The 27585-nt window shown below is 35.4% G+C and overlaps 2 protein-coding genes across 2 annotated transcripts; one reads left to right on the top strand and one right to left on the bottom strand.

The window, feature by feature from the left end:
- Nucleotides 1–560: 560 nt before the first annotated feature.
- On the bottom strand, nt 561–1977 carry LOC129940746 (uncharacterized). The gene is made up of 6 exons (XM_056049191.1): nt 1823–1977; nt 1666–1766; nt 1401–1593; nt 1193–1309; nt 1010–1120; nt 561–954 (listed from the first exon to the last, which is right to left on the bottom strand). Exons 1-6 carry the CDS (start codon nt 1886–1888, stop codon nt 706–708), a joined length of 837 nt encoding a protein of 278 aa, XP_055905166.1. The 5' UTR covers nt 1889–1977; the 3' UTR covers nt 561–705.
- Nucleotides 1978–13646: 11669 nt separating this feature from the next.
- LOC129941892 (gustatory and odorant receptor 22-like) lies at nt 13647–27550 on the top strand. Its single transcript, XM_056050661.1, has 7 exons — nt 13647–13913; nt 13973–14299; nt 14352–14481; nt 14544–14674; nt 26717–26844; nt 26977–27304; nt 27376–27550. The coding sequence occupies exons 1-7, from the start codon at nt 13707–13709 to the stop codon at nt 27457–27459; spliced, it is 1335 nt and encodes a 444-aa protein (XP_055906636.1). The 5' UTR covers nt 13647–13706; the 3' UTR covers nt 27460–27550.
- The last annotated feature ends 35 nt before the right edge of the window (nt 27551–27585 follow it).

Here is a 27585-nt window from a genome sequence, read left to right as displayed (position 1 = left end):
AAAGCTTTCTCTCCTGAGCATTGACAGCTATTTACTGCGAGAACGATTTTTCGGGGAAGAAAGCTCGAAAGGTTCCGTTCGTTAACCCCAAAATTTAATTTCAGATATGTAATTCTTTTTTCCGTTTATATTTATATGTGTTTCTTCAATACTAAAGAAATATACTTGGTTTTTCGAGTGAAAAAAAATGGTTTACTTCATTTTCAAAATAATTTGGGGCAAGGGGGCCTCCGTTCCTTTTTTTCCCCGAGGCATCTGGACATCTAAATCCGGCCCTGGCAATTTCGCTTGTTGACGAATCTATTTGATCAGAATTGAGCTCCGTCACTAAGCATCGTAAAATGAACAAAGTGCTCTATGAACTTCGCTAACAGATTTAATTTTTTTGGCGTTAAGCGGTTCACGTTGAATTGCGAAAGTTTACTGAACAAATATTTAACACCGTTTGACAAAATATAAACAGCAACTTTCGAAATTTCTATGCAGCTAAAAAAAAACACCCTATATAAACTCTATTTAAAATCCATTCGAATGATACATAAATTAAAAATGCAACTTTATAGGGTATGTAACTAAAGACTTCCTTGCGACTAATTTATGCAACAAAGGTTAATGTCAGTACTTTATTTATCAAATAGATAAATCGAAAATCGATAGCATTATACGAACTTATGAAAAAGAACGAAATGTTATGAACTTGTTAAATTACCTATGACCAGGCCTCATATCACCCCCCTCCCCCCTACAATCAATGAAAGTGTTTTTGTTTGAAAATGCAATCATTTGTGTAAATACCTGCGCTAGTTCGATGGAATTATCTGATTGTATGACAGCTGCTTGAACTTCATACTCCTTTCCTGCAATGAGGGAATTTGCCGGAATTTTCAACACAGTTCCTGTTGTGTGAAGAAGATCCTGAAATTCCTCATCCAATCCAAGCATTTTCCATCTCAGCTATAAGACATGAATCTTCTCAAAACAAGGCATCAAAGTTATCCAAGTAACTTACATAGTAATCATAACGTGGCTTACAAAAGGACACCCGAGCTGTAATGGTATAAGGAATACTGGCGACAGTACTTTCAGCTCCAATCAGAAGAAAATTTAATCCGGCTTGAGTCTGAAAAATAAAGAAAAAGAAAATCCCTTTTATTTTCTTAGGTGTAAACTCGTAGAATCCGTTGTCGTTAACTTCATTTCGTTCCAACATGCCATCCGTATATTTCATAGTGAATAGTTGTTGTTTGCTGACCTCTCCTGCGTCTGTGATGCCCACAATATGGAACATGTAAATAACCCCTGGTTCAACCTGCAAAAAAGTCCATTGACTCCTTCATATACTGCTTCATCGATTTTTGTATAGTTTATTTTGTTTGTATCTTGTCTCAAACCCAACTTACTTCGGTTTTGTTAATTGAAAACATATTCTGCTTTGAGATTTGTATTCGTTCCTTGACGTTGAGGCGATTCTCTAGACTGCGTATAGCCTTCCAGACTAAGAGAGTGTTCCTTTGGGATCTAACTCGGTTAGGGGTGGATTTGAAGAATATTCTTACTTTGTATGAAAGTTTCATACCATCTCTAGGTTGCAGCCTTCAAAGCGGTGCCATAAGTTATGGTAATGTTAAAAGTGATATGGTCTCCAAGGTAATTTTTGTAACTCACCCAACAACAACAGCTTGGGGGCTACTCGTTAGACTTCCATTATTTTCATGTTTACAAATCGTCTGAGGAGCTATTATCCTAAATGAAGGCAGTGTCTGAGCCTGCAAATTTAATTGTTGTTGCAATCTTTTGGCCAAGAACAAATAAGCACACTCACCAAACACAGTGGCCATTGAGAGATAAGTAAAACTATCACGATTATTGTTTTCAAGTGCAAGGACATGACGGTATGGCATAATTTAGCTTACAAATGGCCGTAACTTTCAACCGCACAACTTCATTGCTTGAAGTAGTTTTACTTACTAAATAGCTTTTGGATTGTTACAACCGATTCAAGGCACACATTGGACAGGACACTCTGATATGGGGTTGGGTTGGGTTACAAAATAAAGGATATTTAGCTTTGGATTTCAATGGTTAAGTTCACATTGTGTCTATAGATAATGTCCATGAACTGCCGGCAGATAGCCGTAGGTAGGTATTCATCGTATATGATAGTTTAAAATATTGACAGAGTCGTCGTAGTGACTATCGTCGGAAAGGTCATTATCATCATGGTTCGTTGTGTTTACTTTTCAAAATGACTAAACTACGTTTTATGGGTCATTCAATTCAAGGATATTAGATTAGAGATATGCATTATATTCTGTTTGACAATGAATGAATAAATCTATTATTTAAAAAACATTGCACACACTTTTTATAAAGGGTGTCCCAGATTCAATGAAAGATTTGAATTGCTTTCTACTTTTAGTATTGAAAATCATCTAACAAAAGAAAAATGGTAGCTGACGATTATTTCCGTAATAATAATACAACCATTTATTTGTCTACCTTCTGTGGAAAATTGATTTATTTCCATAAAAAAGTGGAACAATATGCCACTTTAAATAAAAAACAACTATACAAGATAAAATGGAAGTTATTTCGCACTAGAAGTGAAGTTATTTCCCATGTATAGGTAGTTTTCCGTGCCGATGTACACTTTGTGTCACATGATAAGGGACAAGCTTTTTTCGTTTTTATTTGACGTAATTTTTTAAAAACTTATGTTCTTTTGGAAAACCCCAAATGTAGAATAAATGAAATATGGATTAAGTTTGTACTGCAAAAAATATGTTGGATTAATTTGATAAATACAAGTTTTATGGCGGTTTTTACGAAGAAGGTCATTAAAAGTACCTTTTTTTGTGTCGCTTCGATAGGGACAAGATCTAACTCTTTAAAGTAAAGAAAATAACAAAAATTCTTATGGTCTAGGTAAATACTAGTTTTATTGAATGGATTAAAATAATGTTTAGTAATGTGTGCTGCCTCCTGATTTCTGAATTACTTCAATTAATTTGTGGTGTATAGAGTGCTCTCAGAGAATTGAGCGAAATTTGGACCCAGGACCGTTTTATGGCTTCAATAATCTTTTCGGTTTTTTGGTAGTGCCGTCCCCACATGTTTTCCATGATATTCAGGTCAGAAAATATGGGGGTCATGTTAACAGGTTCACATTATACTCCTGAATCCAGGCTTTTGTTGTCCGTGCGGTTTGTAGTGTAGCATTATCTTGTTGGAAAGTCCATCGATGTCCACGAAATAATTTAGAAAACTGCGAAAAAGCTCGTCTTAGAATCGATGTGTATTTTATTGCTTTGAAAATCCAGCTAAACGGTTCTGTAATATGTCATTGCTAACCATACCATTGCACCACCATCTTTGCTGTGCCGTTTTTCAAGAATTGATCTTTTTAATGAAGTTTTTCGCACTTTCTTAACTTCAAACAACTGTTTATAAATGAGGAAGTAAGAACAAAGATATATTTGATTTATTAAAAAAAAAAATAAAGTGTATTGACTTCATAAAAAAACAACAAAATCATTAATACAGTTCAAGAAAATAGCTAGTATTTGGTTGGGTACGTAACGCTCATTTTTAATCACAGCAGCACACCGGCGGCGCAGCGGTTCATAGATAAAACAAGACTCCCGCATCGTTCAACAGGTACTGATACTGAGTACCAAGCTCGTTGAACTTCCTGCCAAAGTTTGTCCAAATTTGAAATATCAGATCTATTTATCGCTTTTTCCAGGTCACTCCATAAGTTCTCAATAGGATTGAGATCTGGGAACTGGGCTGGCTGTTCCATACCATTGATTTTGTGGGCGGATACACATTGCTTAACGTTATCCTGTTGAAATGTCCATTTCAAGGGTCCATTATACCCTCTATGCGATGAAGTAGCCCCACACCATGCCAAGAAAAACATCCCGATTCTTGTCCGATTCTTGGGAATTTTATTTTGAACACTCCCTTCTTCTCAGCAATAGTGAAGAACATTAATTACCTTCTTCCTTGTACATTTCAATTTCCGCGCAACCTCCAAGTTTGTGTGTCCTTCTTTCTTGAAATCAAGAACTCGTAGCCTGAAGGCCTCTGTTGAGTGTTTGCCACGTCCCATACTATAATTCATTAATTCAAATTGAAGAATCTACCAAAAAAAATTATAAAAAATTCTAAACTTTATCACTTACCCTTTAAAAAGTAGGAATATGTATGAAAACTTTACTTAATTTGCAACGAAAACAATGTGTGCTATTTAAATAGACTTAGCTTGATTGCACCTTGGTACCATTTCATTTCCATTTGGGTTTGTTTATAAAATTATTTGTGCATAATTGATTTACCGTTACTTTACATTGAAATTATACATAGCAAAACACCTCTTACGGTATTGGCATTGATAACTGCTCTTTCTGTAAGAGCCCTAGAGAGAATTTTTAACATAACTGTGAATTTATTTTGTCGCCACGTATATCCGTCAGGTCGGTCCAAATTAATTTTTTTTCATCGGAAAAGACGACGCACGGTGTGCCAAGCTCGATTCATCCTGGTGTGATTTTTTGCTAAATTGAGGCATTGGCTCTTGTGTGCAGCATTCTTACATGCCTCCCTTATTGCCAGCAGTTCAGCCTGAAAAACGCTAGCAAATAGAGGAAGCCTAAAGGATTTAGCTACTTTTAAGGGCTCAGAAAAGATCCCAGAACCAACTCCGCACTTCATCTTTGAGCCGTCAGTAAAGATGGTTGTGTCGAAACCTATCGACACGATGTCATCCTCCCAATCTTCTCTGGATGGGAAAATAACCTTAAAACCCTTACTAAGGCTCAAAGTAGGAATGCAGTAGTCAGTCTCTACCGAGATAATATCTGAGGGAATCAATTTCGTTGTGTTGCTGTGAGTTGTGACCATAAGGTTTTGACAACCAGCTGTTTGATTCCTTCAGCCTAATAGCGCTGCAGGAAACTATGTATTTAATAAAAAGGTCGATTGGTAGAAGATCCAAAATAACGTTTAAGGCGTCAGTTGGGCAAGTACGCATGGCCACTGTGCTACCCACGCTGTTCTCTGAACCTTCTTTAGCTTATCAATATTATAGGCCATGCTAAGAGCAGGCCACCACATAATCGAACCATATGTTAAGATGGACGTACTACGGCTGTGTACGTAAAGAGCAACAGCTCAGTTTTACTTTGGTTAACTCCTAGTCCACACCTCGTGGCCCAGTTACTAACTTTCTTCAAAGGTGACTCCGTGATTTCACTAATAACAGAGGTGTACTTTCCTGACACCAATAGCATAGAAGAGGCGAAAGGACACCACCCTGGGGTGTTTCCCTACTCACGTGTTTTGTTGCGATTATATTGCCTAGAGTGGCTCGAATCTTCCTACCACTGAGCATGGAAATAATCCATTCTCGAATGAAGTCTTCTATACCGCTCTTAACGAGCGATTCTTCTATGGATTCTGTAAGGACGTTGTTAAAAGCACCTTCTATGTCTAGGAAGGTGGCAAGAATAAATTCTCTATAATGGATTGTTTGTTCTACAGTACGCACTACCTCATGGAGGGCAGTATCCGTAGATTTGCCCTTAAGATAAGCATGCTGAGAGCTTTCGAGAGGTCGTCTAACTAGGATTTCTCTAGTATGGTAATCAAGATTGCGCTCCAAGGTTTTAAGCACAAAATATATTAAGCTTATTGGTCTGAAATCCTTCGCGGATTCTTGACCTCGCCTACCCACTTTCGGGATAAAAACTAATTTGACCTGTCTCCACGACATGGGCACATGTTTGAGAAGGAGACATCCTTCGAAAATTTGTTCCAGCCATGGAGCTGCCACATCATGCAACTTTTGAAGCATAACTGGTAGTATGCCATCCATGCCTGTGGATTTATATGGAGAAAAAGTATTGATGGCGCACAAAATATTTTCTCTGGGTTTAACGAAATTGACTTGCTCCATATGAGCTACGTTTAGCTCTGTGGTTTTAAGCGATTCGGGGTTATCACTCTCTCAAGAGATTCGGCTGGAGAGGATATCCAGGTCCCATCAGGATTTTTTAGAAATGAAGGATTACAATGTTCCTTGCGGAGTCCTTTATGTCTTCGATTGATTGACAGTATTCTCTCCAGATTTGTCTTTTGGCTGATGACAGTGCTTACTTGTAAATTTTAAGAGAGTCTTTATACGGTTGGGAAAACTTATGTTTGTGGCAGATATTCAAAATTGTCCTCGTCATTTTCCTATGACTGGACAGTTCTTCATTCCACCAAGAAGAAAGGGTTTTACGGCTATATTTAACTGAGCAAGAGACTCTTAAAGCTTTACTTATAGAAGTTTCAAAGGTTTTCACCTTTGATTCAAGGTCTCCTATCGATTCAGTGAGATTCGGTAAGTAGCTTAGTTTGGAATAAGCAATTTGACTGAATTTCTTCCAGTTCTCTTGGGATTTCTATAAGACGCAGGGTTTTTCCAGTCACATCAAGCACATCCTCCCATCCATCATAATTTTCCGAGCTCGGAAAGACGAAAGTGGGAGTATTGCCTCTGTTACAAATGGTCATATTATTATTATATTACTCACCTCGTTCGTTGATCTCAGAACTTCCCTAAAGGGTATGGCGCTATGAAGGTTTGCCTTTCTGATTTTAGCTTGGGTTATGATTTTGCACACCTCCTCCGGAGGTGATGGTACATTATGAGCAGAGTAAAAAGAGGCCAAACCCTGTGTATTCTTATCTTCAAATCCGACAACTGTCAAATCGGGAATGCTAAAATTTGGGCATAAAAACCTTTTAAATGTTTCTCAGCTAAAATACAAGTTCTGGGATTACCCTGGTCTTGATCTGCGGTTTTATAAAAGAGGTCGTATTGGTTGTTCTTGTTCTTGGATAACGCCAATGTCGAAGTTTTCCTCCCTAAAGAAAACTCTCAGATTATCTGAAGCACACTTAGAGTGCTTCAGATTAATCTTTATGACCTTCAGCGCATTTTTAATTATTTTTAGCTGCAGAGCTGGGGCCCGACAACTCGCTGGGAACCTCTACTCCGCTAACAACATCGTCAACTTCGACGTTGTCATCAGCTTCGTCAGTGTCTGTTCCCCGACTCTGCAGAATTTTAATTTTGGCATTCCTTATGTCAAAACTAAGTTTGTACTCGGCCTTTTCGAGAGTCCCTAGACTTCCTCGCTAATCCTCAGAAAATAAAAGGCGCTGGTCTTCTGCGGTTCTTTTGCCTTTACTACAGCCCAATCGTGCATGGGGACCAGTGGATTTTACCTCTGAAGACCGCGGATCATATCCTGTCCGCTTGGCCTTATGCTCATGAGCGGAAACCAAATGCGAGCCTTCGGTTGTCTAGGGATGTCCTTTAGCTGGGATAAGCTTGAGCTTCAAGCCCTCTCAGTTATGCTAACTTTACCAATGCTTTCACTTAGGAAATCCCTAGAAAACCTGTCCCACGAGTAGGTCGGAAAAAAAAGATGTCAGCCCCGGCAGAGCCGATTTACCGGAGTAATGCAGAAAATAAGAAGGACCCTGCCAAGGCATCCGAATGAGCTCGTTAGCGACTGGTTTGCCCCCCAGCCTTTCATTCTTCGCTCACACCACCACTGAAATAAGGGATCCAGTATCTGTGGTCAAATTGCATTGCAAAGGCTTGCTACTATTAAGGAGTAGGAAACTTCAGCAATTCAACCTGACCTTAGCTGATCCCCATCTTGACAACGTGAAAGGCAACTGTGCTGATCATTACCGATCAAAAAGTAACTCACCTCGTTCGTTGATCTCAGAACTTTTCCAAAGGGTATGCCGGTATGAAGGTTTGCCATTTTGATTTTAGCTTTGGTTATGATTTTGCACACCTCCTCCGGAGGTGATGGTACATTGTGAGCAGAGTAAAAAGACAACTGTCAAATCGGGAATGCTAAAATTTGGGCATAAAAACCTTTTAAATGTTTCTCAGCTAAAATACAAGTTCTGGGATTACCTTGGTCTTGATCTGCGGTTTTATAAAAGAGGTCGTATTGGTTGTCTTGGAGGCCTCGCATCTTGAGGCCGTTTATCCATGGTTCTTGGATAACGCCAATGTCGAAGTTATCCTCCCTAAGGAAAACCCTCAGATTATCTGAAGCACACTTAGAGTGCTTTAGATAGTGAAGGATGACCTTCAGCGCATTTTAAATTATTTTTAGCTGCAGAGCTGGGGCCCTGCAACTCGCTGGGGACCTCGACTCCGCTAACAACATCGTCAACTTCGACGTTGTCATCAGCTTTGTCGGTTTCTGTTCCCCGACTCTGCAGAATTTTAATTTTGGCATTCCTTATGCCAAAACTAAGTTTGTACTCGGCCTTTTCGAGAGTCCCTAGACTTCCTCACTAATCCTCAGAAAATAAGAGGCGTTGATCTTCTGCGGTTGTTTTGCCTTTACTACAGCCCAATCGTGCATTGGGACCAGTGGATTTTGCCTCTGAAGACCGGGGATCATATCCTGTCCGCTTGGCTTTATGCTCATGAGTGGAAACCAAATGCGAGCCTTCGGTTGTCTAGGGATGTCCTTTAGCTAGGATAAGCTTGAGCTTCAAGCCCTCCCAGTCATTGCTAACTTTAGCAATGCTTTTACTTAAGAAATCCCTAGAAAACCTTACCCACAAGCAGCTCGGAAAAAAAAGATGTCAGCCCCGGCAGAGCCGATTTACCGGAGTATTGCAGAAAATAAGACGGACTCTGCCAAGGCATCCGAATGAGCTCGTTAGCGACTGGTTTGCCCCCCAGCCTTTCATTCTTCGGCATTGATTATGTAAAACGCTCACACCAGTAGTTGGAAGATTCGAGCCACTCTAGGCAATATAATCGCAACAAAACACGTGAGTAGGGGAACACCCCAGGGTGGTGTCCTTTCGCCTCTTCTATGGCTTCTGGTCATGGATACAATTCTCGTTAAATTAGAGAGATGTAAAGTGAAGACGGTAGCCTACGCGGATGATTTGGTGCTATTGGTGTCAGGAAAGTACACCTCTGTGATTAGTAAAATCACGGAGTCAGCTTTGAAGAAAGTTACCAACTGGGCCACGAGTTGTGGACTAGGAGTTAACCAAAGTAAAACTGAACTGTTGCTCTTTACCACCAAAACTAAAGTACCGCCCTTCACGCTACCTCGACTCAACGGTCAAATCCTATCATTGTCTTCCAGTGCAAAATATTTGGGAGTTATACTCGACCCTAAACTAAACTGGAAACTAAATATTGAAGTACAGGTGAAGGCCTGTGTTGCCTACTACGCCTGCAGCAAAACTTTCGGCAAAAAGTGGGGACTTCAGTCGAAGATGATTTTATGGACGTGCACAGCCGTAGTACGCCAAATCTTAACATATGGTTCGATTGTGTGGTGGCCTGCTCTTAGCAAAGCCTATAATATTGAAAAGCTAAAGAAGGTTCAGAGAACAGCTTGCGTGGGCACCACAGGGGCCATGCGTACTTGCCCAACAGACGCCTTAAACGTTATTTTGGATCTTCTAACAATCGATCTTTTTATTAAATACATGCTGAAGGAATCAAACAGCTAGTTGCCAAAACCTTATGGTCACAGCAACACAACGAAATTGATTCCCTCAGGTATTATCTCGGTAGACACTGACTACTGCACTCCTACTTTGAGCCTTAGTAAGGGTTTTGAGGTTATTTTCCCATCCGGGGAAGATTGGAAGGATGACATCGTGTCGATAGATTTCGACACAACCATCTTTACTGACGGCTCAAAGATGGAGTGCGGAGTTGATTCTGAGATCTTTTCTGAGTCCCTAAATGTAGCCAAATCCTTTAGGCTTCCTCACTTTGCTAGCGTTTTTCAGGCTGAACTGCAGGCAATAAGGGAGGCATGTAAGATATTTAAACAAAACCCAAACCAAAACCGAAATGCGGCTATCTTTACCGAAAGTCAGGCAGCTGTCAAAGCCATTAACTCGGCCATATCCTCATCTTAATTGGTCCAGCAATGTCGCGATGAGCTTGCGAGCCTGAATATTAACCTCGGTGTCACCCTGATCTGGGTTCCGGGCCATAGAGGTAGAGTGGGAAATGAAAGGGCTGACGAGCTAGCCAGGCAAGGATCGGCCCTTCATAGCTCACTTGCGGAAATGGTAAACATTCCTCTTGGTGCTATGAAGGGTAAAATCTTTTCTATCTACCAAACTGAATCAAACCGAAGGTGGAGCAATTTAACCAACTGCATTATATTCAGGCAGATATGGCCCACCTATAATAAAACCCGTACAAACGATCTTCTATGCGGATGTTTGTACCCAACATTGGCCTATAGAAGTTTATGCAGAGAAGTTGGGTATCTCTTACAACACCTTTTGCTGAGTTGTAGTGACCAAAGAGAAAGTGAAACGATAATCCATTTCCTCTGCAAATGTCCTGCCTTGGCAAACACTAAAATGAAATACTTTGGAAAAGCATTCTTTCACGAACTTGATGAGCTATCTGAGACAAAGATTAGAGACCTAATCTTTTTTCTCAATGCGACAAAATGGCTCTAACATAATCGCTATGAAGCTTCTCTATAAATCTGTCCCTTTTAATCACAGGTCAAACGAGTTTTTGGTATCAAAACGCGCACTACAGCGCTAATTGGATCTCAGGCTAAGTTGCCTTGAGATCGCCATTTCTACCTACCTACCTTGAATCGTTTGGAAGAGGGCTCATTTTTGGAAAAAATAGCTGTGTTAACAAGCAAAATATGGGACGACAATAACCCACGCGAAGTTCACCAGGTGATAATGAATATTCAAAAAGTTAAAGTGTGGATTTTGGGCCAACGCAGCGTCGTAATGTGTATGTAAAGGACATTAGTGAGGCGGTCAGTTATTTTGTGCTTAAATATATGTTTTGAATTTGAATTTTGTTAAAAAAAGAGGGTGGGATGCGAGCCACACTGATAACTTCCCATCCCGTCTGTCGATTTGTCTTGCTTAAAAGTTTGTCCATATGTTTTTTACCAAATTTGCGCACTATTTTTTGTAGATTTTATTTTTTAATTCCTGAATATTGAAAACAATATTTTCTGTGAAATAAAATAAGTTTGAAGCCAATATTTTTAATTTTTGAAAAGCTATTTGAGCCGAAAGTAAATTTTTAATAAGTTTTAGTATTGTTTTTTTTAGAGTTTAATTTTTTGTAAAAAAAACTGTCTGTTCGAATTTTTTAAAAATTTAACTAAATGTTGAAAACAATATTTCTTATAAGATAAAATTAGTTTGAAGCCAATTCTTTAAATTTTTGAAGACATATTTGAGTCGAAAATCAATTTTTACCAACTTTTATACATTTTTTTTTAGGTTTTTATTTTTTGTAAAAAAACTGTTAATTCGATATTTCTTAAAATTTGTCCTTATGTTGAAAATAATATTTTTTATAAGAAAAAATTAGTAAGAACCTATTATCTCAAAGTTTTCAAAAGATATTTGAGTCGAAAATCATTTTTTACAAACTTTTGTTATTTTTTGTTTTGGTTTTTAATTTTTTGTAAGAAAACTATCAATTCGATTTTTTTCAAACTTTAACTGAATGTTGACAACAAGATTTTTTGAAAGATAAAAGTAAATTTAAGCCAAAATCTCAAAGTTTTGAAAAGATATTTGAGTCGAAAATCAATTTTTACCAACTTTTATACATTTTTTTTTAGGTTTTTATTTTTTGTAATAAAAACTGTCAATTCAATTTTTCTCAAAATTTTATCAGATGTCAAAAACATTATTTTTCGTTGCACACAATTGTTTTAGAGATGAAAGCATATTTCAGTCGTAAAATTTTGGAGGTGACAAATTTTTTTTTCAGTTTTATTGATTTATAAAAAAAAACGTTATATAGATTTTTTTTTAAATGTACCTGTTTGGTATCACGTTACAATATATTATATAAAATTTAATTCAAGCCTCTAGCGTTTTTGGTTCGTAAGATATTTAGGGATAACCAAAATTTTCACCTTTTTTTCAAACTGCTATGGTGAAAAAAACCACCCACGCAATTTTCTTGAGAGCCCTTTCTGCATCTTTCTGCCTTATTATCTGTATAACAAAATTTATTTGAAGTCGATATCTCTTTTGGTTCTTGAGCTATGGACGACGAGAAAAACCTCGCGAACGTACGGACGTACGGACGTACAAACGTACGTACACACGCACGCACAGACATCTTTCCAAAAATCTTTTATTTCGACTCTAGGGACCTTGAAACGTCGAGAAATGTCAAAATTTTCAATTTGACAAATCGGACCCATTACAATAATTTCCTATGGGAAGTTAAAAATGTTTAAATTTGATATAAAGGTATTTTTTAGACGTGCTGTTTTCAAGAAGAAATAAAACACATATAATTCAATTTTATGGTCAAGAATGTAACTTTGTTATAACCCATTAAGCTATAACAATGATTTTAGGCAAGTAGTCGCCGCTACTTCAGCTGAGAGGCTCACTTTTACAGCAATCTCAGGCGTAATATTTTCTTTCAAGAAGTCATTCGGCCCTATCTAGGTTACCGTGGAAGCGGAATTTTCTTCGATTTCGTACGAATTACGTACGTTTATCAATTATATCCAATTTTGTTTTATTTCGGTCCCTTAGCTCATTGGATTCGGCGTCCAAAAATACTCCTATTCTATCCAATTAGAATTATTATTGCTTTTATTAAGTTTGCCAAATAAATAAATAATATTGTGTTTAAATTTGTTTTACTGTGGTGGGGACTTTATTTGATACAGTAAATTACACTATATCACCGATTTTGTATGGTTTAAATTACAAAGTATCGAAAATACATAATATCACTATATCAGTAAATTAGCATATTGCCGTTTGAAATTTATATCCATCCCAACGCGTAGTCGAAATTCTTTAAAAGTTCTTCCGATGAAAGCCACATATCTCGAACCGAAATTGAGTTTCCGACGAAGGATGTGTTGATGAGAAAGTTCGGCTTCGCCGGTAGGGCAGATTATTACCATTATTTTGGTAATAAATATGCACGATTTGCAACCGCTGTTCAGGAATTATTCTACTTATGATGAAATGACAAACCAAAGTGAGCATAAACCAAGTGCCAGCAGTCAAAAAAACAACTCTGAAAAGAGTATTACCAATTTGAAAAATGCAAGTCTTTTTAGACTGTGTTTTTTAACACCCGTTATTTCCTTTGTTTCAAAATCTTGGTTATTTAAGTAGTTGTTGATAATTGATATACGACAAAACTAACAAAATAAAGTTGATATTATTTTGTTTGCATTTAGCATACAAAGTAAATTAAGCATACGATTTAGAGAATAGAACTAAACTATGCCAAAATTGTATATTGATTTGAAAACTAAAAAGGGTTACAATATTTTCATGTCACTATAACGTATGTATGGTTAGCTAAGGCCACATATTAAAGTTTTGTTTATGTTAACGTGTAAACTTTGTTTTTTTTCAGTATCATTTTACAAATAGTCAAGACATTTTAAAACTGCTGTGCATAGAAGTCTTTGCATGCATCATTTAGAACCTTTACAAAGTTACTCTATATAGTAAACTTTCTACAGCTATAATTAATGCATTTTTAATTACCCTGCATTGTGACAATAAAAGGGCCACCAAACAAGGACGATGTTTTAGTTTGAATATTTTTTAACACGACTAATCAAAAGAGCAATTCACATTTTTGTTTAAAGGAAATGATACGAATCGAAGATGAAGAATTTGAAGAAGTTCTTAGTTATTCGCTTCTTAGAAACGATCTTCAAACTCTACACAAAGTTGGAAAACCCGATGCCAACAAGCTTTTAACTTTAAACGATGCAGCTCGAAAAAGGGAACAAAAACGTTCGGAACGAGCAAAACTCAAATCGGCCAATGGAGACCATGTTGAGATTCACGATCAAGTATAGAACTGTTCAACTTGTTAAGTCTTCATTTTTCTAATTTAAGTGCAAATCTTCAGTTCTACAGAGATCACAAGTTGCTTCTGACCTTGTTTCGAGTATTGGCTGTTATGCCAGTCCTAAGATCAGAACCGGGACGGATATCTTTCTCGTGGAGGTCGGGAGCAACAATGTATGCCATATTGTTTTGGTGCCTTATGACCATTGTCGTGCTGTTCATTGGACAAGAACGAGTTCAGATTTTGATAACAACCAAAGATTTCGACGAATATATTTATGCCATTTTATTCGTAATTTATTTAATTCCACATTTTTGGATTCCATTTGTTGGCTGGGGAGTTGCTTCTCAAGTCGCTAAATACAAAACATCATGGGGAACATTTCAGGTAAGAATAAGTAATTGACTTAAAATCAAAACTTTAAATATCCGTGTTATAGCTCCGATTTTATAAAATCACGGGGACATCTTTGCAATTTCCAAATTTAAAAATTACAATCTACATTATATCAGTTGGATGTTTGTTATGCGCAATGTTGTTTTTGTGGCTGCTAAGTATTTTTCTAGATGGTGAGTCTATAAGTTAAATGTATTTTCTGTGTTTAAAAATAATGTGTTTTCTTATTAAACAGGATATCCGCTTTGGCATACGATAGCTTATTATCATATTATCACGATGCTTAATATGAATTGTGCTTTGTGGTATATTAATTCAAGAGCTATTAAAACAGCATCACATGCACTAGCAAAGTGCTTTAAAGCGGTAAGTGGTTGATGAAAAGAAAGACAATTGTTAAGTAAGTGTTGTGGTTTAAATTAATTACACAGTAAGTGGAAATTTTATAATTCTCTAAAAGTATGAATTAAAGTGCATAAAATAAAAAAGGTGTCGTATGATATAACAACTTCTGATTAATTAACAATATATTCAGAGATAATGCCTTTTCAATCAATGAATCAATTAAAAAAGATTATTTAAAATATTTATTAAAAAATGATTTAGAATGCTTATTAAAAATTGTTTTTAACTGAAGTATAAAATCACGTTAAATAAAAAATATGATTAGCACTATTTTAAAGTATGAACGATAAAGAATACGCACAAAAATAAAAATGTCTTCCAAAACCTTAAAAAAATTTTCTGAAAGAGTTACTTTTTTCTTCTTAGCCAATTTTAAATAATTTCGATATCTGAATTTTGTCCGGGAAATATTTGTTTTTTTTTTTTTAACATTGCAATTTATATCTTTATGTCATATGTTTTTCTTCAGACGCTTTTTAAATCAATCTATTTATTTCTTACTAGCTAACCCGGCCACGCGTTTGTCTGACTCCTGTTTTGGTTGCAAACCACTCTGATCATTTAGCACCATTCCATAATGACGATTTCGTATCTCGATAGATATTTTGAATGAGTTGACCAAATTTTAAGGACATTCCAAGCCCGTACAGCTTGTACATTAGGGCATCCCGGTCGAACGCTGCTCTAAAATCCACGAAGACGATATACAACTTTTTACTTCTTGCAAGGTATGAGTCAGCAATACTTTTGAACACGAAAATGTGATCAATAGTAGACTAGCCCGATCTGAAGCCCGCCTGAAATTCATTAAAGAGATTTTTTGATGAAATCCACATTTTGAGCCGATTCTGAAGTACTGAAGTGAACATTTTATAGGAGGCATTTAGAAAGGAAATACCTCTGTAGTTAGCAGGATTAATTGCACAACCTTTCTTGTAAATGGGGAACACTAAAGCTTCCTTAAACTGTTCAGGTATTACACCATTTTCCATGACACTGTTAATTAGGCCGGTTTGCGTCTGAATGAGGTTATTCGATCCGTACTTGTAAAATTCTACGGGTATCCTATCCGATCCAGCTGCTTTGCCATCCTTGAGTCCATTGACGATAGAAGAAACTTCTTGAATAGTGATAGGTGAATCTAAAATAGGCTCTTGAAAGTTAAGTGGGGCGTAATGGTACTTAAATATCTCGTTTGATGTTGGGTTTAAAAGTTGCTGGAAATGGTTCTGCAAAACTTGCGGGCTTAAGCTGATGTCAATAATATATTTAGTGCCATTTAAATTGCGAGCTAAGGTCCAAAACTCTGAAGAGTTCATAGCGAGAGTGTGTTTAAGCGCCTCAGATTCAAAAAATTGTTTCTTTCTTTCTTTACATAGGTTTTTAAATCTCTGATTAGCTTTTAAATACGATTCCTTAGCAAACCTGGTACTGCCTTTACGGAATAGTTTTAGCCAGGCATAGGACACATCTCTTGCTTTTTTACAACTTTCATGAAACCATCGCTCCATGAATGCTATGCGTTTTTTCTTCAACCTGCTGAAAGGATTTGCTTGCTTAATTATTTCCTATAGATCGTTGAAATTCGCAACTTCATGATTTTGTAGGACCTCATCTAAATTTGCTTTATAGGAGTGTTCATTGCTACTATGCCAAACTATCTTTATCCTCGAAGAACGTTCAATGTGGCTTTCTCATAAGAAGGTAAAGTAAGTAAATCATTCAACTGAGGTTCTATTAAATTTCGGGATCTATTATGCAAAAGATCGAATGGAGATTGATAATACTCGAAGTATGAGCTTTCATTAGTAATATTTTTGTCCCATAATCATTTGATAAGTGGATTTGGATGATTTATACAAGATTCTAATCTGGTTTCTAATAATGTTGTCATTTAAATCATTAAAGGTTTGACTTCTGTTAAATTATACATTAGTCCGGTCAATTTAGACATTTGACCCACGACAAATTCAGGGGAAGCTGAAAATTCTTAAAATTGTTTAAATTATAATTATAAACATTGTCTTAAAAGTCCCAACCGATCCCATGTAAGGAAAAAATTTTAGCGGGGTAATAAGGTCCAAAAAATGAGTTTTTCGCGATTTTCTTGAAAACGGTAAGTTTTATCGCAAAATTACCCCAGACATAATTTGTAGATCAGGGAATTTCCTATAAAAAAGGTATCAATAATTTTTTCCCTAAAAGCCACCGCTTCTGATATATAACGATGCAAAAAATTGCAAGCGTCATAAACGCACACGTTTCCACGCCACCTGTGAGGTAGTGTACTTAGCGCGTTTTTTTTAACGTGGTTTCCCCAATAGGCCTATTCCACGGGTCTGTTGTGATTAGATTTAGAAATTAATAGTTTATTCGTCGGATTCGGAATCGTCAATCACTTCTTCTTCTTCTTCTTCTTCTTCTTCTTCTTCTTCTTCTTCTTCTTCTTCTTCTTCTTCTTCTTCTTCATCCTGACTATAGGTGAATTGTGTTAAAAGTGAAGCATCACATGTTTCTTCGTCAGTATTAAATGAATCCAATGGCGGATCCACGGGGGGGGGGGGGGGGGTCGTGGGGGTCATGACCCCCCCTGGGAGATAATATGTTTACTTTTTCGTAAGAATTCCCTTCAATTCAAAACTAATCGTATTGCGTTAATGGATATGACCCCCATTATATTTTGAATTATTTATTTTTTTTGTATATGAAAACAACATTTGTATTTTACTTCCCTAAACTTTGTTGCTAAAATATGAATAGGATATTCAGCCCTATTCCAAAAACACGGCACAAATTCATCAACTTTTGAGCAATTGATCCAGGGAGGGGTCATATGAGCCAAAAAGCTTAAACAGGTAAGTTGTATAGATAAGGATTTCATTTAAAGATTTGGTAGTAATTTAACGACATTCACCAAAAAGTGGTTTGCTATCAAAAACAACTCAAATTTGTATTTTCGCTCAATTTAGAACTTGAAAAAACTTAAGTCATGCTTTAAATTATTTTCATAAAAAATGTTTCTAAGAAAAAGAGCAAATATTCCAGTTCTTAAGAAGAAACCTTGAATAAGAGATCATCAATTTTATAATAAGTTGCCTTTGAATTCCTTAAACTAGCCTTCAATTTTATAATTACATTTTTTTGACACACATTAATAGTGAACATTGAAGTGATTTTTACTTGCGACATATAGGAACTATATAGCAAGTTTTGCATTAGTAAACAATTTCAAACTAGAGTTTTTAATCAAATATGACATTACGGCGGTAGAGAAGTCGAAAAAAGTGTCTAATTCCTTCCGTCTGTCTGTCTTTCCTGGCCCCTACAGTCCAAACAAGTTCTGATTGAAATTAAGATTTTCAGCTGATTAGTGTAGGGAGTTTTTATCATTTCATTAATACAAAAAATAACAGCAGTCCCCACATACATTTTTTTGGTTCAAACATGTGAATTTTCTAAAACTTTCTCAAAATTTTCTGTTCTTAATTTGGCTTCTTTCTACAACAAAAACATGTTTTCGTTTTGCTCCAGAAGGGTACCCCTCAAAAAAAAACTTCATTTTGTTTTTAAGATTTCTCAAGAACTAATGGAACGATTTCAAAATTCTTCTTTTTCTGTGCAAGCTCTTGTCAATGATCAAATTGATGATGATTTTTTATGATCAAAAATGTATTTTTTTTATTTTTAATAAAATACTAATTTTGTTTACAAAACTTGATATCTCAGAAAGGGGACAACATTTTTTTACGAAATTTAAATGTAAAATGTCCATATATTTATAAGCTCTTTATTTAGTGCCAAAAATATTTTTAAGACAAAATTTATAATGATTTTCGAAAAAATAGGTTAATCTAGATTTTTTGACAAATAAAATGGTATTTAAATTATTGAGAAGAACTTATTTTGAAGGTATGTACATTTTTAAATCTATTTTTAAACAGACTTTTTGGAAGAAATTATCAAGTTCTTGCGACCCAGTCGTGCATTTCATTTCTTTCAAGACTGGTTTTCTGTTGAATACAAAAGATCTTAAAAAATAATAAATAAAATCTACTTTTTGAAGTGAATTTGCTTTGGATGCTCTAGAACTGAGATTCAAACATGAATTTCAATAATACAAATGTCCCAAAAAATCAAGTGACACTTTTGTTAAACTAATGGCTAACTGAAAAACATAGTAAACGTTTCATATCTATTGATATAAAAGCTTTGAAACGTGTAATTTGTGAGAGCTACAAAACTTTTCTTCCCAACTTATTTGTTCACCTACCTTATTTTTTTTTAATTTAATTTTTTTAGATAAATTATGTTCTTAAATACAACCAAACCTTTTTTTTCTACAATTTTTAAGTTTTGTTAACGCCTTTATAAGATCCAAATAAGCAGATTGATAACGATAGTAATAAGAGATTCCCGCAAATTAAGTTCGAAAAAACTACGTCAAAAAATGCCCGCCATTTTTACATTCAGATTTTCTCTCATTTTCTGGATTTTTAAATTTTTGCAGCGTTCTTGGCATTAATAGAAATTAAAACAAGAAAAGTGTGTATTGTTTTTGGAATAAAGCAACGTTTCAAAACAGTTTCCTACATTTCGGCGCGAAATGCACCAAAAACCCTCTAAGCTATTGTATTTTAGCTCTTAAATATGGCATATTTAGACAACTGTTCGAATCTTGGAATGCTTTCTAAATAATTTGATAGCTAAAGTTGTCATTTTAGCAATTATTTAATTTTGTTAGCATCCTTTACAAAACATTAGAGAACATTTTTAGGCGGTGAGTAAAAACTCATTAAAGTGTGTGACCCCCCCCTGATGAAAAGTCTGGATCCGCCCTTGAATGAATCCTCTGTTGTTGGTGATTCTACATTAGAACAAGACTGGCCTTGACAATTCGTACAAGCCAGAGAACAAAACAGCCCAACTTTTTTGCAACCACATTTAGCATTGCATCCTTTTTTACAGTTACAAAAGATAGTGTTGAGCAATTTTTCCGGCGCAGGTTGAAGCAAAGTCTGAATTGGTTCTAATATATTATCGACCAACTTCCAACCCCAATCTGTTGGGTTTAGTTGATAACCAAGCCACACTTGAACTTGGTAGTATACCCGAAGAAGATGTTGATGAGCAGAGACTGAGGTTGGAGGAAGACAAGCTAATTGTACTTGTTTCTTATTTCGAGTATTTTTGACAAAAGATGCATATCGAAACTTGTCTAAGCAGGTAGTTTTTTTAGGAGCTCCGTACATACGAAGAAGAAAGTGAATTCCGTTGGTAATAACTTCTTCTGGAGTTGAATTACATTTTTTTAAAACTTCAGCAGTTGCAAGTAAGTCTTGCTTTTCAAACATTTTGAATACAGTTGTTTTACCCCTCCTGTAAAATGCAGATGTCGTATCACAGTCAGTTATGGCGTGTAAAAATAGTATGTGATTTCGACACTTTGCAAAAGTCGACAAACTTTTTGATGAATAAAACTCTGATTGATTTTGAGATTTTCCTGGTTTTAAGAAGAAAATAGTTTTTTCAGCTGGACTTCGAGCAGTGAGTAACACGAGTAAATCTACATCTTCACCCACAACAATCGTTATATTTGTCATGTTAACTTGTTCTATTGCTGTTTCGATAATCAGTACATCGGCGTCGTTATGAGCTTGTTTAACCAGTATATTCTCAGCAGTAAACTTTTCTTTTAACATTGAAATAAATCGAGACTTGTTGTGAGTATTTGCCAAAAATTTCTGTTGACTAGTAGGAACTGTCATAAATTCATCAAATAAAATGTCGGAAGATGAAGATGTTGCCAAAGTTCGACGACGCTCTTCTGCTGCTTTAATATTTGTCGTGCAATCATTATAGCCATCAAATACGACAGTAGCTCTGGGACCAAAATGTCGACGTACATACTGAACGTACTTATCAAAAATAACACTGAATGTTTCTTCAGTATCCCAAACAACACGGTGCAGTAAATATAAAAATAAATAAATAATAAATATATATATATAGATATTCTCGGAATAATACTCATGAGTATTTTATATTTTAAATGTAACTTAAAATCACCGACAGAAACATATTCTTACTTACATTACAGCTACAGAAAGTATATGGGTGAGGTACTTAGGCATATTATGACGCTCGCAATTTTTTGCATCGTTATATCTCAGAAGCGGTGGCTTTTAGGGAAAAAATTATTGAGACCTTTTTTATAGGAAATTCCCTGATCTACAAATTATGTCTGGGGTAATTTTGCGATAAAACTTACCGTTTTCAAGAAAATCGCGAAAAACTCATTTTTTGGACCTTATTACCCCGCTAAAATTTTTTCCTTACATGGGATCGGTTGGGACTTTTAAGACAATGTTTATAATTATAATTTAAACAATTTTAAGAATTTTCAGCTTCCCCTGAATTTGTCGTGGGTTTACTGATTTTTTGGTCTAATTTGACCGGACTACATAGTTAGAAAACCATTTTTATTAGGTCTTTTTTATGGAACTATCTTATCGTCAATACGCAAGGATAACTCCTTGCTTTCTTTAACAGCCTTTCGGTACCCTTCGGTACAAGATTTAAAATATGAGAGTAAACTAGGTAAAGCACTTTGTAATTTTTCTAGTGCATTGTTTGGCCTTACAGCAGCAGCAAAAAGTTTTGTGTCGTCTGCGTACAGAAGTGCTTCAGGCTCGGATTCAGAATTGCAAAAACGCATGTCATATAAAAATACATTAAATAGTTTTGGTCCAAGTAATGTTCCTTGAGCAACTCCTAAGAGTACTGGGAAAGGATCTGAAAACTCCGATCCAATGACAATCGACGCGGTTCTTGAATTAAGAAAACTGGTGATTATCTAATGAGGTACTTAGGACAGTTCAATCTTATTAACTTAAAGATAAGACCTTTATGCCAAATAGAGTGAAATGCTGCCTCTAAATCAATATCCAGGACAATTGTGCATTTTTTTTGTCTCAGATTGTGAATAATTTTATCATTAAGCACTAAAAGGCAAAGCTCCGTTGAGTGATTTTTCTTAAACCCAAATTGGGTTTTCCTATGTTGGAGGGAAGAGATATTGGTCGAAAATCTTTTATATTTTTGGCGTTATTTTTTTTAGCTATAGGCATAATTTTGGAATGTTTCCATGCAGTTGGAAAGTATCCGATGTTTATACAATGATTAAAGAGACAAGTTAACGTGAGACCAAGGGAAATCGGAAATTTCCTTAATACATAGTTTGAAATTTTGTCAAGACCAAATGACTTTTTGTTATTCAAATTCATTCTAAATGTATTGACTTTTTAATATGTAGTGAAAGGTAAGGAAACTTGGTTACATGCTGTGTTTGATGGTGTGAATAGCGTTAAAGGGTTTTCTAAATGAGTGTTACAAAATTCATCTACTTTTGTAAATACTTCATTATTTAAATTAACATCAAAAGACGGCGTTCGGTCTGCAAAAACATTAGCGTACATGACCCTGAATGCGCTAAGTTTAGCTTCAATATCAACCAGTTCCATTCCATCGAAATTCAAAACATCCTTGACAATATCTGACCCAAAGACTTTTCTTCCTGTAATTTTATCAATTTCCTTGAAAGCATGGGGAGAAGGTCTAATTTTGTTCAGACGAGTTCAAGGTCATGTTTTACTCTCTCTTTTATTATTTTACTAAGACACTAAGACACTGTATAGTCCAATATTGATGAGGACTGCGGATATGTTGGGCTAAAGGGAGAAATTAAATCTAGTTCGAGATATGGCCCATTACTATACCACAAAAAATTGAACTTTGATGACTCCTACTGGCAAACCAGTGCAAGTTACACAAAAAACCATAAAAGCAATTTTAAAGAGCGTGAAAAACCGGTTGAAAGGATGCGTGAGCACTTTAAAAAAAAGCATTTTTTGTAAATGCATTTTACATGGGAAAACTTCAATTTTAAATTGTAAATACTTAAAATTGATATTAACAGCTCTACTTTGGTGAGAATTTTATTTTCTACTAGCAGACCCGACCACGCGTTGTTGTGACTGAGTAATTAAGGAAGGACTTAATAGAGAAAATTGAACACTAATTTACATAACATCTTTAATTTTATTTTATTAATAAATACTATGATTAACATAAATTAAATAAAATCACAGTTAAAGTTTACTGAAGTGCCAATCGATGAACAATATTTTTGGTCAGCCTGTCTTTTGTCAACACAAATAAACTCGATGGTCTCCTTACACGTGAACAGGCCACGTATAATTGCCCATGAGAGAAACATGGATTCTCTAAGTCTAAGCCGCAAATAGACATTTTTTGTCCTTGTGATTTGTTAATAGTCTTTGCGAAAGCTAAACGGATAGGAAATTGCAGTCTTTTGAAATGTTTTGGAGAATCTGACGGTATCATTGGAATGCGTGGTAACAGAACGATTTCTCCTTTAAATTTTCCTGCCAAAAAAATTGCCTAGAGAATATTTCCGGTGATTTTTTTGATTACCAAACGTGTACCGTTGCATGGTTTGGAGGGGTTCAAATTACGCAGAAGAATAATCGATGATCCAATTTTTAACCGAAGATTATGTGGTGGCATTCCTGATATGTCTAAAGAATTCAAAAATTCAATTGGAAAATTCACTGCCTCGTCTTCATCGACAGTAGCGTCGATTGACTTAAACGACATTATATTGCCTGGTAATAATTGTTGTATCTGGTAGTTAATTAGATCTACATCAACATTTTTTGCTGCCAAAATAGCACGATTACTGAGCCAATTGTGATTTATATAGTTATTTATTATATCTGGGAAGACACTCTCGATCAGATAATTTTTAGTTTCAACAACAGTACAGAAATTGTCTGGCAATCTTTTGGGTATCTTGTTTAAATTCCACTTCACCGTTTCTAATATCTAATAGTTGCTGAGAAAATACTCGTGCTGTCATATCATTTTGGTGTTGTACTCGCATGTTTTTTGTTAACCTTAGTGTTTCGACGTTTCTCCATAAAAATTATTGCTTTAAACATGCATTGATTTCATCAGCTAAAGTAGAGCGAGGAATCACTGGCAATGTTTGCCGAAAATCACCAGATAATAGTAGCATAGCTCCATAAAAAAGTCTGTCATTACTGTTTAAATCCTGCAAAGTTCTATTTTATGCTTCGAGTGAATGTTTATGAGCCATGGCACACTCATCCCAAACATTCATCAGTCATGTGGTTTTATATTTTTCCCACAGTATAGATGATGTGTTGGAAAACATGTCGTCAAGATGATGACAAATAGTTGACGAATACAACTTGGCGAGGACGTTAAAGCTGCATCAGCAAGTGTCAGATCCCAATGATTGTCATCTTCTAAAAGTTGGAACTCACGACATGCATCTTGATACGTACTGAACACTCGAACATTAACTTTTCGTAAAAATTGGAAAGAGATTGGTCGAGGAACATTAACCAACAACAAACGCAAAAAGAAGCATTCACGTTGTTTTGGATGTACTGTATAATGTCGCCCCAGTGTCTTAGCTTTAAATATACCTGCTATAGAAGGATATGGTTCTCCTTTTTTACGTGGCTCCCATTTTTTAGTTGACATGTTCCATGTAAAATAGCATGGAATATCGGTATACAATAATGTTCTTGCGAATTGGCCAAAGGCATCAGTTTTTTGACAAAGTGAGAAAAATCCAGTTAACGTCGTTTTTGGTGGTTCAAATGCTCTTTGAAAAAGATTCTCTTCAGTGAAATATACACTTTGACCATTTTCAAGATGCACTGCAAGATGTTGGATAGATGGTTCTCTGTGGTGTATGGGAAAACTAAGAAGCTAAGAAACAGATAGCTTCGTTGCTGCTAATGTATCTGCCCATTTGGTATCGTGCTATTTCGTCATTTTTATTTATGTTTTGACTTCATCTACGGTTGGCGCATTGAATCTGCCAGCGTGCTCTCCTGATGGTACTTTGTCAGCTTTGATGACAATTTGATAATTATTGTCATTTTTCAATTGTGGTGATACTCTTTTGAACAGTTGAACCAGATGATTACGGTTCTCTAAAAATATTTCCAACAATACTACAATTGCTCAATAAAATAATACTGGCATTGAGTTGTCACACGTTCTTCACAACTGCCCATGAAGTAGATTTGGAAAAATTTTAGATCTTCATTTGGCATTGGCATCAATGATCCAATTTTATGGTACACTTGGCCTTATATTTTAAATGTTGTTTCAAAATTACGACCATTAGATGAGAGATCGCAAATTTTAGATGCTCCAAATGGTGTCATTTGAAAGCACGAATTAAACTTTTGTGTCTTACGCAAAAATAATTTTGAATCATTTGAAATGTCAGAAAGTAGTGATTTTAAGGGTTCACGTGGAGTAGGAAGTAATGGCAATACAACTTTTCCGGATGCACAACACATGCCAGGTATTTCATTGCGAAATTTTAACGCTTGGCATATTTTGTCCATCTCACCGATGGTAACTTTGGGATCAGCTGAGTAATTAATGTTTGGTGCATAATTAAACGCCAGACAAATGATTGATTCTCGTGTTAATGCACGGCTGGTCCGTTGACTTTCTCGGTTTCGTTGTCTAAATAAATCTATGTGTTGTTCACGTGCCGTTCTTGTTCTTGATAAATAGTATTCTAGATGATTATCATGCTGTTGCATTGATTCATGTGCACGAATATCTGCTATATGGATTCTTCGAGCTGCATTTCTTTCTTCTCTTTGCTCAACTGATTCTTGTGCTCTTTCAAGATGTCGATGTCGAGCTTTTTTGCTACGGGCATTGTGGAGCTTAGATTTTTTTATTGGCATTGTGCTGAGAATAGGGATTGTTAGTTAAAATTCAATCAAAATAAAAAAAAATATACAATTTTGCAGTCAAGATAACCCTGTTTAAAAATATTGATCAGTGAAATATTCGTCTCCTTGAAGAACAAAAACAGAATAATAAAAATTGTATTTCAAAGTCAAAATATATTTCAGTAGATTTTATATAAAGTATTTTTCATTTGCAACATATATGTAAACAATTTAGACCATTACTCGAAATATAAACTATCCTATATCTTAAGTTAGACCAAATTACACATAAAATGCCAACTTTCATCAAAATCGGTTGACTTGGTGAAGAGTTCACTGGGAACATACATATGACACTGGATTTTTATGTATTAAGATAAGTAAATTAATATTTTGCTTGAGCACCGAGAAAAAAAAAATTATTTCCGGAAATGAAGCACCCTAATATATATATTGGCACATCTTACCAAATTATGTCTAGCTGCTTTGAAGAGCTCGGCATTCAAGCCATCTGCCCAAGCGGCGCGCGTTGTTAGACTTCAGCTGAGATATACATATAGCTATCTTTACCTTGTCTATGTCATGAAGATGGGACTGTTGGCTTTCGTCGCCTATGTTGAATGAATCATTTTAGCATTGGGGGATATAAACGCATTGACGAATTCGCTTGATCAACAGGAAAAGAAGATGATAATTTACTTCCTCCGAAAATGTTTTGACTTGATAAGTTGACAATCTTAACGTGACTTCCGAAATGAAAATCAAACAACTGATTTCCTTTCAGATCGTATCGAAATGGCTCAACCGATGACCCACCTAGAGGTCTGTCTTCTAACCCATCATACTTTATTTGTCTTATTTATAATTTAAATTTGTTTTTGGTATTAAAACGGGCCGGGCTACCTAACTTCCTGATCATCGAATTTGGGAGTAATGTTAGCAACACAAGACAAATAGCACCAAAGAAATTCAAAATTTCTAATCTTATTATTCAATTAAATTTTACATATTGATGGAAATATGTACAGTATTTTTTTAATACTTAATTTATTTTTTATTGTGTGATGAAGTTTGGATTTGGATCAAATGTGGTGGCCAATGAAGTTCAACTTCATATTATAAAAATTTCAGATTTTTATTATTCTAATTTGTTTTCTTTAATCATGTAGAAATATTAAAATTCTTGCAGGATGTCTCCAGAGAATGTCATGCTTCAATTATATCCCAATATCGTTTTCTCTGGCTTAACTTGAGTGAGCTTTTGCAGTCGTTAGGAAACGCGTATGCAAGAACATATTCCACCTATTGCATTTTTCTGTAAGATCTGTTTGTACAAATTTTTATCGAAATTAATTTTTAATTCAAATTATTATACTAGAAACCCTAAATCCTAATACAAACAATTACTATATCACTTCTTAAAAGTTTATAATTTATTTGATTTTGTAGATTTGTAAATATCGCCATAGCCGTTTATGCAGCCTTTGCTGAAATCATCGACAAAACTAATATTTTTAGCATCTCTTACAAAGAAATGGGCTTCATAGTTGATGCAATCTATTGTTCTGGATTATTATTTATTTTCTGCGATTGTTCCCACAATGCAACTTTGGTCGTGTCGAAAGGTGTCCAAGAGACATTGTTGTCAGTTGACTTGAGAAATGTCGATGCCCAAGCTCAAAAGGAAATTGATTTATTCATACTTGCCATTGAAATGAATCCGGCTATTGTAAGTTTGAAGGGTTATGTCAATGTTAACAGAGAACTATTGACCTCTGTAAGTATTTGGATTTTTGGGTATCAATGTTGAATTAATAAATTAATAAAATGTTTTCAATCTATTTGTAGTCGATTTCAACTATAACAATATATCTTCTGGTATTAATTCAATTTCGATTTACTCTGGATCGGGGAGGAGAAGAGGACTATTAAGGCGGAATTTGTATATAATTTTTGTGTAACTTCATTTTGTAAATATTAAAACACGCACGAAACAAAAGATATAATAAGCACTTCAACGAAATATTGTCATAGTTCTATTTTATTCTTTTGCTAAGC

Source organism: Eupeodes corollae, chromosome 1 (assembly GCF_945859685.1).
Source record: "Eupeodes corollae chromosome 1, idEupCoro1.1, whole genome shotgun sequence".
In the NCBI taxonomy this organism is placed as follows: Eukaryota; Metazoa; Arthropoda; class Insecta; order Diptera; family Syrphidae; genus Eupeodes; species Eupeodes corollae.
The sequence above is the reverse complement of the archived record's forward strand: the minus strand, read 5'-3'. Positions and strand labels throughout refer to the sequence as shown.